The sequence below is a fragment of the Pempheris klunzingeri genome, chromosome 5, assembly GCF_042242105.1.
Source record: "Pempheris klunzingeri isolate RE-2024b chromosome 5, fPemKlu1.hap1, whole genome shotgun sequence".
Lineage (NCBI taxonomy): Eukaryota > Metazoa > Chordata > Actinopteri > Acropomatiformes > Pempheridae > Pempheris > Pempheris klunzingeri.
In genome coordinates this window covers 19,957,640-19,972,887 of record NC_092016.1, presented here as the reverse complement: position 1 = coordinate 19,972,887, position 15,248 = coordinate 19,957,640, and the positions used below count along the sequence as shown (strand labels likewise).

The window sequence follows — 15,248 nt, the reverse complement described above, 5'->3', positions numbered from 1 at the left end:
AAAAGGACTCGATACTTCAGTAAACAGTTCTGGGTGCATTTTTAGGAAAACTGTATCTAAAGAGGCGACCACGGTTTGTTTACATTTGTACATCCTGGACGTGCTGACGTCCTGACTTCGGCTCCTAATAATTCCACTATCTCCATGGTAACAAGAATGTTTTTTTTTTGTTATTAGCATTATTCGAAAATTGGTCCGGTCGCCATGTTTCGTCAATTAAACTTCCATCATTAAATTTGCAAAACATATTCCCCTAAAACAAAAAAATATAGTGCTTCCAAATCACTACACTGTTGTTTATCTATTCTGCACCCCTATTCAATCAATTTCAAATACATTTAACTATTTAAGACGGAGAAAACGTTATGTAGGTAGCTACATTTCAATTAGGCCTACTTAGTTTACCTTTAAACTCAACAAAATATCTTCATTTTGTACTGAGAAGTCTTTTCGGTGTTGTAGAAATATTTATTAATGATATTAATGTTAATATTTTACACAGAGAAAATGTCGTGTTGGTGGCTGCTATCGCCGCTAAATAAATAAATTTAACTATTTAAGACGGAGAAAAGGTTATGTAGGTAGCTACATTTCAATTAGGCCTACTTAGTTTACCTTTAAACTTAACAAAATATCTTCATTTTGTACTGAGAAGTCTTATCAGTGTTGTAGAAATATTTATTAATGATGTTGGAAGAGGAAAAACTTTAATTTATAAGTTCTCTTACTTCCACTGTCGCCTGCTGACACAGGGACAGCTCCAAACAGCAGCTGCTCCTCCTCCGGGACCAGCACTCGAGGACAAATCAGAGTCATTTTCTCCAGATGTTCACTTTTCAGTGATGGTTGTTATCCAGTAGTTCACAGAAATCCAACACAAAGTTAGTTTTTTCCAGCAGATGTATTTCGTTCTCCAACAATTCAGCTTTTCGGCGCTCAGGTTTTGCAGTGGACCAACTTGCCTTCGAACTCAGGTGCAAAGAGGGCGAGTGGAACGACTGCCAGCCCTTTTATAACCTCGGTCACCTTCCGTTGCCATGGCTTTTTCTGACGCATGCACGTGCGTGTGCGTGCTGTTTTATCAAAATACAATTTTATCAAAATTCACATTTGTACTACAAATAAATCTCAAAATCCAGTTTGTGTGTGGTGGTGATAAAGTAGCAGCACCAAGATTATTATCAGGGGGAGTATCTAGACTTTGACCATTTGCAGTTATACTGTTGCTTTTGTATTTACCTGCATTTCAATCTAGTAACATAAAATATGAAAATAATTTATACTGTGTCCAGCAGAAAATAATGGAAACACATATCTGTGTGACAGCCTATATAGATCAAACTGCGTTTATGTAAATGTCTTTTTAACAGGTCTGTGTGTCATATAGGCCTATGCACTCACTGAAATGTTTCTTATGAAAGGTTTTACACATTTTATCTGCTCTCGTAACCCTATTTGGAGCGCTGTGTAATAAATTCAAGACAGTATATAGGATATGTTAATACTTGATACCATTTTAGAGTGCTGTGTATTGTGTAATGAAGCTGGGGTTTTTTTGCAGAAAAAAATTATTATTACAAGTCGTTGAATTGGATTTAATCGATCTATTTTATTTCATTTTTCCCAATTATTTTGCATAATTATTTATCATGAGGGTACATGAGTGCTGCTTGCACATTTTTACTCTCAAACTTAATTCTTGCCATCATATTATCATGTATTTCTGTTCATTTCCTCTTCTTTCTACACGCCCCTCACCTGTGAGCAGTGCTGGCTGCTATGCGCTCCCGTACAGTAGGTGGCAGTAAACACACCAGGTTTCTATTGGTCTGCGACCTTTTGACGAGACGAAGAAAATGTCATGCCGCTATCGACAAGTGTGATGTAAGTGTACTTACGTTTGTTTTTGCCACGATGTAAACAGAGCGAATTTTTTAAAGGCATAAGAATAATGATGTGGTACAGGGAAATGTTACGCGACGTGTAGCAAAGAGATAAACGAGTGGACAACCGGAGGTATTTTGTCGTAGCTAGCAGCCTAGCATCACATGACCTTAACCTGTGTTAGGTCTTAGATGAAGATAGGCGATGTGCTCACACTGATGTTGTTTGGCAATGAGATATGGAGGCTATATTGTGCATGCCCCCATTTTTTTTAAATGCAGGAGAAAGGTCAACACTCAAATCTTTAGGAAAAACTGCTATAAGAAATAATTAACTAACCAAGTCGATAATCCTCACTAGATAAACCAGCCTGAGAGATGTACTGTCACTGTCATGTGTTATTCTTGGAACTATAGTATATATTGTACCATGTGATCTGTTTGATACATATTTTTTTTAGACAGATGAAAAGGTCTGTTTTGTTTAAGCACCTGTTTACACTGACCTAATGTTTTGCTGTTCTCCTCTTTTCCAGGAGTCTTGATGTAATGGCTGCAGTGGAGAACTGAGAGGAGTTTTTACACGATGGAGACTGTGGCTGACTTCCTAAGTGTATTCCACATCAAGGCCAGTGGATTGTCCGTGACACTCAGCCTCATCCTCATCTTTCTGGGTCTTCTCTACTGGTGAGTAAATGGTGTAAACCCTTGTCGGTCTGATATGCTGCAGCCACTGTGGAAATGAAGTCACTTATGCAATTTACAGCCTGCGAAAAGTGCGCACTCTTTTGAAATTCAGTACATTCCTCAGAGGGAACCTCTCAAAGCAGCCTAAACCAGCCAGGGAACAAGGTAACAGAGCACTGATCATGCAGTCTCGTGTGCTCCAATTAAAACCAGTCAGTTAAGACATGCACACATTAGTTAAGATGTCGTAGAGCTGATAGGGCAAAAGAGAGATAGTGGGCTGAGTGTTTGTTGAAATGTTGGTCTGTATTCTTCACTAAATTAGCTTTTATACTTCTCATCAACACAACTCTGTGCTCTTTCTTCTAGGTATTCAATTTACCCCTTTTCAGTCCTTTCACGATGTGGCATCAAACATCCGAAGCCAATGCCTTTCTTGGGAAACATATTTATGTTTCGCGAGGTAAAATATTTCCTCCAAATCGAGATTTATCCACTACTCTCTCTCTCTCTCTGTTTGTTTGTCTGCCACTGTGGAAATCTGCTCAGACAGTGACACATTTTATCCACCGACGTCTAGCCTGGGATAAATAATATCCATGCTGTTATTGTTATTTTTCACTTCTTAAAGATAGAGAGCTGACAAAGAAGCACTCCTAAGTTATATTATGCTGTGTTTTCATTTAACAGTAAACAATAATGTTTCCAGGTATCTATGGTATACTGATGTGTCTCTGCACCGCATTTCTTGATGTAATGTAGTCATCGATCCACAGCTGGTCAGGCAGCAGCTGTAGCTTCCACTACAGGCATTTTGCAAGCAAGCTCTAGTATCATTAACTATGGCAGGCCACTTTAGCAGTATCCAGAAAACCAGCAGGATTCAGTGTCTGTCTTTGAGGAGTGTTAGCTGAGCTGCAGTCTTACTCAATCTGGTCAGAAAAGTAGTGTAAAGTTATTTTTTTTATTTTGCAGCGTACTTTTTGCAGGATATTGATTAACATTTCATCTTTGTCGTCACTGTAGCTCTGTTAGATAACTTTGAAGTTGTTTCAGGCTTTTAATAAATAACTAAGCTAGAATCTCAGTACTTTCTTTTGAAATAGTTGGCCCGACTTGACCCTCCTCACAAGATGTGCACAAACCCACACAGCTGTTCACAAATGTGCCGATGTCATTTTTGTCATCTGTTCAGATGTTGTTTTTCATCTTTTTTTCAGGGTTTTTTAAACCCTCTCAATGATCTCATAAAGACACACGGCAGAGTTTGTGGGTGAGTGAAAGAAAGACTTACATCAGCATCTGATAAAATGATTGAATTATTGATTTGAATTCTTCCACATTCTAAGATGAAATCATTACTTGCTTAGTAAAAACCTTTTAGCAGACCTATGCTACACACGTCAGAATTAAGGTGGTTCTTTGATCTGACTGAGACTGTACTTGGTATGTTTTAGGTATTATCTGGGCCGGAGACCAGTGGTGGTGGTAGCGGACCCTGACATGCTCAGACAAGTGATGGTCAGGGACTTCAGCAGCTTCCCAAACAGAATGGTGACGACATTAGCCAAAGCGTGCACATGCACACTGTGTGTGTGTTTTCTCGTGATGCTAACATAAGCTTTGATGATGTAACGATAACGGATGTTTGTCCCCACGCTCCTGATTCAGACTATGCGCTTTGTCACAAAGCCCATGACCGACTGTCTGCTCATGTTGAGGAATGAACGCTGGAAGAGAGTGCGGAGCATCCTGACCCCATCATTCAGTGCTGCCAAGATGAAAGAGGTGAGATATGAATTGGTGCCAGTTAGAATCATCAGATAACTCTACAAAAGCTTATTATAGGTCGTAGATTTTCTGCATGACACACATCACAAACATCTGATCTGTTTTTGTCTGGTAAGTTATTGTCTGTCACAGACATAAGTGAGATATTTAAATTTATATTTTAACTCAGTTTAACAATGTAGAAAAGAGTGATAATGAAGCCATGGTCTTATATAGCTAAACTTTTGAGGAGTTGTTTTTGGAATTCAGGGTGAAGCGCGTTGGCATGATACCGCTGATAAATGTCAAAACACAAGGGTCTTTCATGAAGTTCGATCTTCTCCTCTTCAATCACTCAATTTAATGAAAGATCTTTACTGTCCTGTAGATGGTTCCCCTAATCAACACAGCCGTCGCTGCCCTGATGAACAACTTGGAAGTCCGCGCTGAGTCGGGAGAAGCCTTTGACATCCACAAGTAATCACAAAAGCAATGAACAGAGACTATTATAACAACGGTGTCTTTTTCTGTCCTCCCTTATATTTTTATTTGTGTGCCTGTTTTCGCAGGTGTTTTGGCTGCTTCACCATGGATGTTATTGCCAGTGTGGCATTTGCAACTCAGGTGGACTCTCAGAACAACCCAGATGACCCGTTTGTCCACCATGCACAGATGTTCTTCTCCTTTTCTTTCTTTCGGCCCATCATGCTATTTTTCAGTTAGTCCAATCTATTTGCACTGTATAAATGAATTATTACATTGAGACATTTGTATAGGGATGCAACAAAGGCTAAAGAATAAAATGCACTGAAGCATGGACAGTCTCAGAGGTATCCAATTAAATCTTAATTGGGTGATAAATTTGAAGAAAATGTTAGAAAAAGTTAAAATATATATATATATATATGTGTGGGTTATTTTTTTTAAACACAAGCATTTCTGATTGTACAGTCATGTGTTTATTTGTCCAGTTGCTTTTCCATTTATCATGGCACCTCTGGCGAGATTCATCCCCAACAAGAGACGAGACGAGATGAATCAGTTCTTCATCCACAGCATCGAGAGGATCATCAAGCAGAGAGAGGAGCAGCCTCCTGAACAGGTGGATCTCACTGACATTTAATAATCTTAAATACAGCACAACTTACAATTTCCGATTTTTTTTAAAGATTATTATTATTTTATTTTTTATTTTTTTTGTGTGTAGAGGCGTCGAGATTTCCTTCAGTTGATGTTGGATGCACGAACCAGCAAGGAGAGAGTGTCTTTGGAAGACTTTGACACAGCAAACCATACCAGTGAGCTGGATCACAGGAACCAGCAGACACAACCGTCCGCTTCTGATCAGGACGACCGTCCTCACCCACAGGAGCCCCCCACCAGGCGCCCACAGAAAAAGACGATAACTGAGGCTGAGATTGTGGGCCAGGCTTTTGTCTTTCTTCTGGCTGGCTATGAAACCAGCAGCAACACGTTGGCCTTCACCTGCTACCTCTTGGCCATCCACCCTGAATGTCAGCGCACTGTACAGGAAGAGGTGGATGATTTCTTCACCAGACATGTAAGCGTGTTTTGTCGTGTTTTGATCTGATCTAATTTTCCACAGTTAGTGACGACATATAGTTTTTTTTCTTATGTTGAAAACCTTCAATGATTAGTGCTTGTCAAAAGACTTTTCTTTAGATTGAGGAGATTGGAGCCAGCTTGCAAGTTATAACGAAGTTTAGTCTTGCATGCAAGAGGACCGTTCAACAGTGCAACAATATCATAGAGGTTACAGAGTAAAAGGCTCAACCAGTGAGCATGTACTGTACAGTTGGTTTTTATAATGGGAGTTGTGGGTGTAGCTTTGACTCATCGTGTGATCATCTACTGGCGTGAGGCGAAAGACATTTGGGCTATTCAGGTCTTCTCGTCCTTGTAGATATGAGGCTACACACCGTTGCAGAGCACGCCCTCGAGTGCGATTCTGTCTGACAATTCGCAAGCATGTCCTCGGATGGGAATTCTCATAACAGTGCTGAATTCATGTTGTATTTTCCTTTTGTTGTAGGAGTCACCAGATTATACAAACGTCCAGGAGCTGAAGTATTTAGACATGGTTATATGTGAAGCGTTACGTCTCTACCCTCCAGGATTCAGGTAAATTAAGAACATGAAATGAGGAAAAGAAGTATGTCTATACATGCATGTAGTATATTTATATTCATGTTTATACTAATCAAATGGAGTAAAAACTGAAAAATAAGCTATGTATAGAATAGAATAGATCATTACCGTCCACCAGGGTGGATTTATGTCTTCAGATTATGAAAGACAAGAAACAACAGCGTACAACGCATACAGTTAATAAAACAAGCACATAGACAGGGCCAATTTACACAATAAAATAGTTCATGTCAATCCTCGTTAACTTGTTGAGTGAAGGATATTGGTGGCATTTGGGATAAAGGAGTTCTTAAATACATTTTTAGTTGCCAGAGGGACCTTACAGCACCTCCCGGAGCTCAAACTAACGAGTTGGGAACTAGGTGTTAAACACATGAACCTGTTGCCTTTTGTTCTACAAAGGTATGCAAGAGACATCGACCACGACTGTGTGGTAAATGGCCAGGCCCTCCCAAAAGGAGCGACGCTGGAGATCCCAGCAGGCTTCCTCCACTACGACCCAGAGCATTGGCCAGAGCCTGAAAAGTTCATCCCTGAGCGGTAGGTCACTGTTCTCACAGTAAATAAGCAAAACTATTGTGCCTGCACCTTGTGTATCATTATCATCTAAATCTGTCCAATAGCCATGACATAATGACAACTAATAGTTGATGTCATCTTAACCGGCAAAATACATTTTACCACCATCTTCCCTGACGCTCAACATAAACTCATGACATTCATTATTATGACACTGATTGACTCTTATTCACTACTGCTCTGATTTCATCCAAAATAAAACTTGTGCTTGGTCTCCAGATTCACACCAGAAGCCAAGGCCAGTCGACATCCATTTGTGTACCTGCCGTTTGGGGCCGGTCCCCGTAACTGTGTGGGAATGAGGCTTGCCCAACTGGAAATAAAGATGGCTTTAGTGCGTCTGTTCCGCAGGTTCAGCATTGTGGCGTGCTGCGAGACCAAGGTGTGTTGGACACTTTAGATACTAAAATAACTATATGAGTCTTATAAAGGATCCATACACACAGAAGACACATTTGTACACTTCACAACTGGGTACGGTACCACTCGTCACACTTAAGTAGCTGTTCTTGGGAAAATGGAAAGATATCTGAGAGTCAGTCCTACAGTGAATTCATTTGTTAATATATATGAAATGTACAGCATGTCTCCATTTACATCCGTAAACATCAGATCATCATACGCTCATTGACTAAATTATACAGTAATACAATACTAAAGCCTCTGTGCAAATAATTCCAATAATATCAGTAATAATATCTCTGGCTTTTATCAGACATTTGAGATTCCTGTAGTTTGCAAAATTTGCAAAAAACAGTGGAACTAACAATACAGTTGTGGAAATTCAATCTTCACCTGTCGGCTACTTCCCTCGCATGAGGTTATGAACAAATCTGTATATGTAAAAAACACAAACATGTATGGAAGATGTCATTTTTCAAACATTCTTTTCTTTATGCAGGTTCCTCTTGAGTTGAAGTCGTCGAGCACCCTAGGACCTAAAAATGGCATCTTTGTGAAAATTCAAAGAAGAGACATGGAAGGAGGTCAAGCGGATTCTCCACCAGACAACTAAGAAACTCACCCTCAGTCTGCTCGGATGTTAGAAGAATTCTATGAATAGTTAGAAAGCATGTTCAATTTTCACATGAAAATATAATGTAAGTGTAAATTTTAACACGGTGCAGCTGAATTACAGTGCTTGTCTAGTGCCTTTCTTCTCGGAGTGAAGTGGACTGAAGATGACAAACAGCAATATTGTAAAATTAGCATCATCGGAGTGTGGACAGGGAGGAAGCTGGAGAACATATGAATAAAGACATAGGAGCAAACAAAGGAAAAGAAGTGTGCAGGCAATGGCAACATTGCAAATTCTTTTTGCTTTGATTTTGCACATTGCTGCCTGTCATGAAATGGTTATTTAAAAGGAGCATATTTAATTAACTATTAATCCAAACAATGGTTTTATTTTAAGTATGATCAGGTTAATATTTAATTTTCTTTCTTGCACTGTTTAATTTTTGTACATTCCTTCACCAAACGGGCAGTCTGCTGCTGCTGCTCACTTCACTCTTACTACCTGTGAATGATGGCAGGAAAAGTACTGTTTTACTTTTCTCACCATGACCTCCTTCATTATTCTTTCAGGAGAACATTTTCAACTTGTGGAAATTAAGACGTTACTTAACTATTTCTCATGTTAGTAGGTAAATCTTGGTTTATTGATTTAAGCCAGTGTTTGGGAGATATTCTGAGATACTTGAGAATTGCTTTTGCACTGATGATTAATTCAGATGTGTCCATAAAACGTGTATTTTAGCTGCTGTGATCAAGGACTGAATGTGATTATTGAGTGCAATTCAAAATGGGTCAAATGCCACATGTGTGCAACTGAATATTTACACAATATGATGAGATTTGTCTTTGTTGGTGTGTTCTGCTGTTATATAATTACAGTGACTGGTGGCAGTTTGTAATATGTTTATTACACACTGTAAATTCCATTTGTCTCCCTCAGTATTCTTCCAATAGATCTGCATTATTGATCTGTGGCAGACATTTTTACAACAACCTAGACACCAATAGCGTTTGGCTGAGGCAAAGCATTTTTTTAAAACATTTTTTAACATTTCTTTTCTGATACATTATGCATTCACCATGACACACTGTAATAAACATGCAGGGACGTCCCACTGAGTATTTCTCTTACCTTAAACTTCTACTCCACTACATCTCATTGGAAAATATTGAAACACTATCAGTTTAGACAATCTAATGCACTGCTATAGCTCAAACTATAGTAGTTTCAATTTGTTTCATCTCAGTCTTCTACGATACGCTTTATAACTGTTTATGCATCAGTAATGCAATAATTTTTAGCCACTTAACAGCCACTCTTACATTTGATACTAAAGTGCACTTGTCTAGATACAACTTCTGTACCTTTACCAACGCCTTTGAATGCAGGAATTTTAATTGCATTTTTACTCCGTGGTATTATTACTTTAGCTTAAGCTAAAGATTTGGATACTTCCTCCACCATTACAAAACTGCACAAGCCTTTAGCAAAGCCACTAGCTGCATCCAGTCAAAGTAAAGAGCATCCCATAAAGATTTCCCTTGAGCAAAATCTTGAGAAAACACCGGCATGGTGGTTTATGAGTAGTTGATAAGATACTCCGGATAAATCTGCTGTTTTTCAAAGATAACATAGATGCTGGGGTCATTCTCCTTGTCAACGCAGCTGTCGTAGAGGGTTCTGTTGTTTCTTTTTGCAGGGGGGCGGGCATAGCTGCTGTTTCCCCTGACGTACTCCCCCACCAGGATCAGAGCAGCAAACATGATCTTGTTCAGGTTTCCTTTGGCCCTGGCATATCTGTCTGAGTAGGAGGCATCTCTGGCAAAGTAGCTCCCTGAAAGATACCAAAGTGTTACTGCTGACACAGCCCCAAAGAAAAATTAGGATGGGTTTTGATTTACTGCCACGGTGAAGTATGCTGATTTTTCTGCCTGATAAAGCTGGATTTCCACAGTTCACTGCTCCCAAACACAACTGTCAGTACTGTATATTCATGGTGTCACTGTAGTGGCTGCTGAAGCTGTCAGGCTGTACCTTTGCCGTAGGCCGTACCGTGGACACCACACATCCTCCAGTCAAAGTTTTGCTCACAGATGGCCTCAATCAGGGACTCATCTGTCCCGTGGAACAAGTACTGCTCATTCACAGCTCTCCCTCCGTTCCTCGCCTTCATCTGCTCCTTCTGCCTGAAAACACACAATATAGAAAACATAACTGAGGTGCAACTAATTAAATCAGTTGTTTTTTAGTTTTGGGATTTTATACTCTGCTTTTGGACTCTACCAACTCCTGAGAAAAATATCTGACTCTTAGCTGCTAAATCCTCCACTACACTCAACAGCTAGTCACTGACTACATCTGTCTGCTGTGGAACATCTACCTGCCACAGTTTAAGTTGTCAGAGAGTGAACCAAAACCAAAAGTTGTTTTTTTTACCATTGAAAAACCTTCCACAGAGAGGGGTTCTGGATCCTTTGGATGCTCTTAAGTTTGCCCTGGGGCATGGTGCGCTTAAACAACATCTCAATCATATCATACTCCTTCGCAGATTTGGAGAGAAGAACGAGCTGAAAGATGAGAGCACAGCACAGATAGACAGGTCATTAATGAAAGGTATGAATATATATTCAATGTTGAAGAAGGAACAAAGCGTAGTGAAATCAGAAATACTAAGCACAATTAGGAATACCTTGTATCCTAAGTCTGGTAGAGCAGTCTTGTCCCAGTGGGGGGGGAAACCTTCAGCTGTGGAGGAGCCAGAGCTGTGTGATGACGATGAACTACAGAGGAGACACGCAGAACAAGTGTCTGACTGGTGAAGTCCAAAAGTGCAGTGTTAGAATTGCAAGGATGATGCAAAGTCTCCAAATACACATACTTCTTCATCATGAGCACATCATGAGCAGACACAAAGCGAGGCCTCCGTCTGACCTCTCTCTTGGTTTTGTATTTTAGATTCTGCTGATACATCAGCTGAGCTCCCTTTGCATCTTTGAAGTGGAGGGTATACTGCTGTGTGCCAGCACTAAAAGGAATCTCTATATCTCTGTCTGCCAGGTACATGTTCTCCAGAGTCTGAGAGGTGACAGAAGCGTCACCCTAAAGAGGAAAAACAGCCAACAAAGTAAAAGTTTAAAGTGAGATTTGCCACTGACGAAACAGGAACATTGCTGCATTAGTCGTACATGTGTGACTGACCTGTCCAAACTCCTGCCATTTCCCGATGTCGTCCTTCCAGTACCAAAGCCACTGTGTTGTAAGGATGAAGTGAGGGGGCTTTGAGACAGACGAGGCAGTGGACAGGCGACGGACTGGGGACCCTTCATATGTCATTGTCGTGAAGTCAACTGACTGCACAGCAAGGGGTGCGGAGCTGAAAGCAAGCAGCGCAAGTAAATCAAAAGTTCCCTTAAGGGAAGAAGACGAATAAATGGTTAAAGATCTGCTTGTTGCTATAGAGAGAGGACTGTGTGTACATCTCTGTGGTCTGTGTCTCCACTCATGCACCTTTGAAAAGACAAAAAACTGAAAATCCCGGTGGCGGCTGGTTGTTGCTCCGTGCAGTTTGTGTCACGTTCTGGGTCACAGTAGGCCTTCTCAATGCCCTCCATATCAGGCAGGTCCTTCCAGGTCACACCGTCGCTGCCTAAAACCTGCCATCTGTAAGGAAGGTGCCAGTGGACACGAGCACACTTCTCTGGGGGCAAACAACGAAACAGAAGGCACTCCTCAGACAGCGGTCAGCACGTAAACACCATCCCCTCCTCACACATGCATTGAGAAGTTACTGTGACTCTAGTCTCACGTGTTACCTTTGAAGCTGCAGTGTTTGCAAATGAAAAAGAGGCAGATTTCGTTCCTGTCAGCGTCGCTCATGGGTTTTGATGGACTAGCAGAACTAGTAGGGGATCCAGGGTTGCTGAGGGACGGCTTCTGAGTGGGGATTCTCACTACTGGCGACACTGCAGAAGAGACACACACACAAAATCTACTGAGCTGACAACCACTCTGTTTAGATGTAGTTGAGAAAATGTTAAATTCGAGTCCTCATTCTTTACCAGGAACAGCAGCAGCTCGTCCCTCCTGTTGACACATGATGATGAATTTATTCCTGTAGATCTCATTAAGGTGGTGGATATTCTCCTGACTGTATCCCCTGAAGATCTTTCCATGCACGTCCACATGATGGGCTCTCTTACACTTTGAGCCAAACTTACAGTCACCCTGGAAATAGTGCAGGCAGACGTGAAGCTTGTTGCAGGAAGTGGTGAACTTGCAGGAACCGTGCAGACCGTCGCCCTTGTTGTAATGTGGGCAGATCTGGAGGGGTCAAGCCACATCATTACAACAAAAATATATGACAGCTTAGACAGAAATGTACACAATTTTTGTACATAACCGCAAGACGATCTGAATTCCCTCCTCTGTGTCCTCCACTTGCCAGTACAACCTACCTCAGGAAGCAGATAGGGGTCGTTCTGCAGCAACAGCTGGAACAGCTGTTTCTCCGTCAAATCCCGAAGACCATACTTATCCAAAAGCAGTGCATTGTATGGAGACACCAGACTATGGGAATTTTTACACTTGAATCTGAAAATAACAGAATAAATGAAACACGCTTTCAGTTTTACCGAAGTGCTCACTGGTAAATACTGACAAGTATCCATTTGGTTTCTGTAAATGTATACAGGCCTCTAAGGATTTAAAAAGTACTATATTAATACTATTATATTACTGCTGATGGCACACGCCCAGGATATGGACCCTACAAGGGCATACATACACACCTTTATGGTCATGTTTTGGGTTTTTATGTGAGGTTAAACTGAAAAAAATAAAGCATTTCGCATTTTATGCCTTTGTCATATTTTCTAATAATAACAGTCCTGGGTTGCTGTTACAGTTGGTTGGTTTGATGTTTCTGTTTTTGTGCTTTCTGACAAAATTAACAGAATTTCACAATTACATTCTGCTGTGTATGTAGCCGGCTTGACATTTAATCAAACTGCACCTTTCATGTGAAATGCTTACTGTAACTCCCTCCAGTCTCTTCAGGGTTATGCAAGCCATCACGCTCACTCTCAGTGTGTCATTGTGCACAAGGTGGTTTATTTTGGGACAACAATGATCGCTTCATAAGAGGAGGCAAATTATTGCCACCTTCTGGTCAAATAAACCCTTGAAGTTCATGTCTTCATTTTATTATGTAATACGTTCATGTCACAGCAAGGTAGTCGATATAAATACTATGTCCCACAGCTTTAACAAGGGAATGTGCACATGCACCACACTTCACAGGTGGTTTCTCTCAGCCTCAGGTTGGGTGGAGCTCAGCTGTGATTCAAGTTAAGTCATCAATCACAGCAACAACAACATTTGGCTGTGACTCATCCCACGACTGGTGTGTGAGACAGCGATCACACCTGTGTGGGCTTTAAAACCCACAAGAACCTCACAGACCTTTTAAATATCCTGGTAAATCCCCTGTACAGCTTTATCCTTGAATTTAAGTCAGGAAGTCCCTCAGTGACAGCTGCTATACTTCCTGGTGCAGTCATGTGAGCCAGTGACAACCTGTGTTCCCTGGACACCTTTTCTGATTAACACCAGTGTTAACACAACAAGCTCATTTTAAACAGCTTGTTTCTGTTATTAAAAGATACGTTTCAAACTATTTAACAATTCTAATACCATCCTAGATCACAGTTAACCTGTCCTGACCATATTTTATGGAAAAGTTAATGTGAAACAGCTTTGAAAAGTAATGCTGTGACATACAGTGTATGTATATTTAACATTTCAGATGTTGGACAGTAGGGGCAGTAACTCTGTAAATAAGTTTAGAGCTGTGTTCATTATGATCTATTTAGTCTGTTTCATATCCCCCATAATTCTTTACTTAAAGGAGAAAGGGTTCTTCTAGGTTCAAGTTTACAACTTTGCTCCCATTGCTGTCACCTTAATAAGTCGCCTCTGTGGTTTGTTCGCACACATTCATCGACAGTTTGGGAAACTTTCTCTCTCACTGTATCACCACTACAGTGTAAAGCCTCCAAATGCAGCACAGCAGAGGGCCTCTTACCCGAACGTGCAGTCTCCGCAGACCAAATACCTGCACAGGTGTAACGCTTCGCAGCCGCCACACCCTCCGGGTTTCTGCTGGCAGAGCCTCAGGGCGGTTTTAGCCACCAGCAGACTGTCCGGGCTCAGTAACCGGCCGCCGGCCTGCCTCCGTCCGCCCTCCCGGATGGCGATCTTACCGTCGTCGAAGAGGACGCTCCGCAGGACCTGCTCGGCCACGGTGAAGCTCTGGGAGATCTTCTCGTCCAGCTGTCCGAAGTCCAGACTGCCCTGGTGGTCGCACAGGGTCTTGACGATGAATTTGGAGACGACCGAGGACATCCTGAAGTGAGATCAGCCGAGAAGTGAACGGTGTTGTGGTGGAGCTCCTCTCAGCTGGAGCGACGTCCGCTTACCGAGAAATGAAACTGAAACTGTAAAGAACCAGAGGCGATGAAACAGTGACAGAAAAAACAGTGATAGGTCTGCCCAGACAGGTTATGTAGGTATAAGTTGTTTTGGTTTTTTTGTTTCTCAAATTAACACTTTGGGGGACATTGAGTTGTGGGCGATGAGGGGAGAAATCTAACTTAACTGTGTATTTATTTATCCTTAACTCACTTTATTATGGGCTGGTTTCGTTTCGTCTCCTCAGGATTATTGTGGAGTTGAATTCACATCTAAAAACCACAACGTGCTCATTTTCTCTTTCAATCATTAATTGATGCTCATAGCTGCTGTTTCCCCTGACGTACTCCCCCACCAGGATCAGAGCAGCAAACATGATCTTGTTCAGGTTTCCTTTGGCCCTGGCATATCTGTCTGAGTAGGAGGCATCTCTGGCAAAGTAGCTCCCTGAAAGATACCAAAGTGTTACTGCTGACACAGCCCCAAAGAAAAATTAGGATGGGTTCTGATTTACTGCCATGGTGAAGTATGCTGATTTTTCTCCCTGATAAAGCTGGATTTCCACAGTTCACTGCTCACAAACACAACTGTCAGTACTGTATATTCATGGTGTCACTGTAGTGGCTGCTGAAGCTGTCAGGCTGTACCTTTGCCGTAGGCCGTACCGTGGACAC

At 41.3% G+C, this 15,248-nt stretch overlaps 2 protein-coding genes across 2 annotated transcripts; one reads left to right on the top strand and one right to left on the bottom strand.

Annotated features, from left to right (window-relative positions):
• Nucleotides 1-2,425: 2,425 nt before the first annotated feature.
• Nucleotides 2,426-9,002, top strand: tbxas1 (thromboxane A synthase 1 (platelet)). The gene is made up of 13 exons (XM_070830289.1): nucleotides 2,426-2,570; nucleotides 2,940-3,033; nucleotides 3,791-3,843; nucleotides 4,028-4,124; nucleotides 4,242-4,358; nucleotides 4,729-4,817; nucleotides 4,910-5,058; nucleotides 5,312-5,442; nucleotides 5,548-5,901; nucleotides 6,394-6,482; nucleotides 6,912-7,049; nucleotides 7,308-7,470; nucleotides 7,990-9,002. The coding sequence occupies exons 1-13, from the start codon at nucleotides 2,470-2,472 to the stop codon at nucleotides 8,101-8,103; spliced, it is 1,689 nt and encodes a 562-aa protein (XP_070686390.1). The 5' UTR covers nucleotides 2,426-2,469; the 3' UTR covers nucleotides 8,104-9,002.
• Nucleotides 8,992-14,536, bottom strand: parp12a (poly (ADP-ribose) polymerase family, member 12a). The gene is made up of 11 exons (XM_070830288.1): nucleotides 14,189-14,536; nucleotides 12,561-12,696; nucleotides 12,165-12,426; nucleotides 11,919-12,068; nucleotides 11,614-11,803; nucleotides 11,305-11,479; nucleotides 10,985-11,205; nucleotides 10,796-10,886; nucleotides 10,543-10,673; nucleotides 10,141-10,292; nucleotides 8,992-9,940 (listed from the first exon to the last, which is right to left on the bottom strand). The coding sequence occupies exons 1-11, from the start codon at nucleotides 14,506-14,508 to the stop codon at nucleotides 9,684-9,686; spliced, it is 2,085 nt and encodes a 694-aa protein (XP_070686389.1). The 5' UTR covers nucleotides 14,509-14,536; the 3' UTR covers nucleotides 8,992-9,683.
• Nucleotides 14,537-15,248: the final 712 nt, after the last annotated feature.

Excerpts from the sequence above, each read along its gene's own strand:
- tbxas1 (XM_070830289.1), top strand. The coding sequence starts at position 2,470 with ATGGAGACTGTGGCTGACTTCCTAAGTGTATTCCACATCAAGGCCAGT. Across the intron at positions 4,125-4,241 it reads GCAGCTTCCCAAACAGAATG|ACTATGCGCTTTGTCACAAA; the intron begins GTGACGACATTA and ends CTCCTGATTCAG. Across the intron at positions 4,818-4,909 it reads GAAGCCTTTGACATCCACAA|GTGTTTTGGCTGCTTCACCA; the intron begins GTAATCACAAAA and ends CTGTTTTCGCAG.
- parp12a (XM_070830288.1), bottom strand. The coding sequence starts at position 14,508 with ATGTCCTCGGTCGTCTCCAAATTCATCGTCAAGACCCTGTGCGACCAC. Across the intron at positions 12,069-12,164 it reads ACGAGCTGCTGCTGTTCCTG|TGTCGCCAGTAGTGAGAATC; the intron begins GTAAAGAATGAG and ends TCTCTTCTGCAG. Across the intron at positions 11,206-11,304 it reads AATGGCAGGAGTTTGGACAG|GGTGACGCTTCTGTCACCTC; the intron begins GTCAGTCACACA and ends TTTCCTCTTTAG.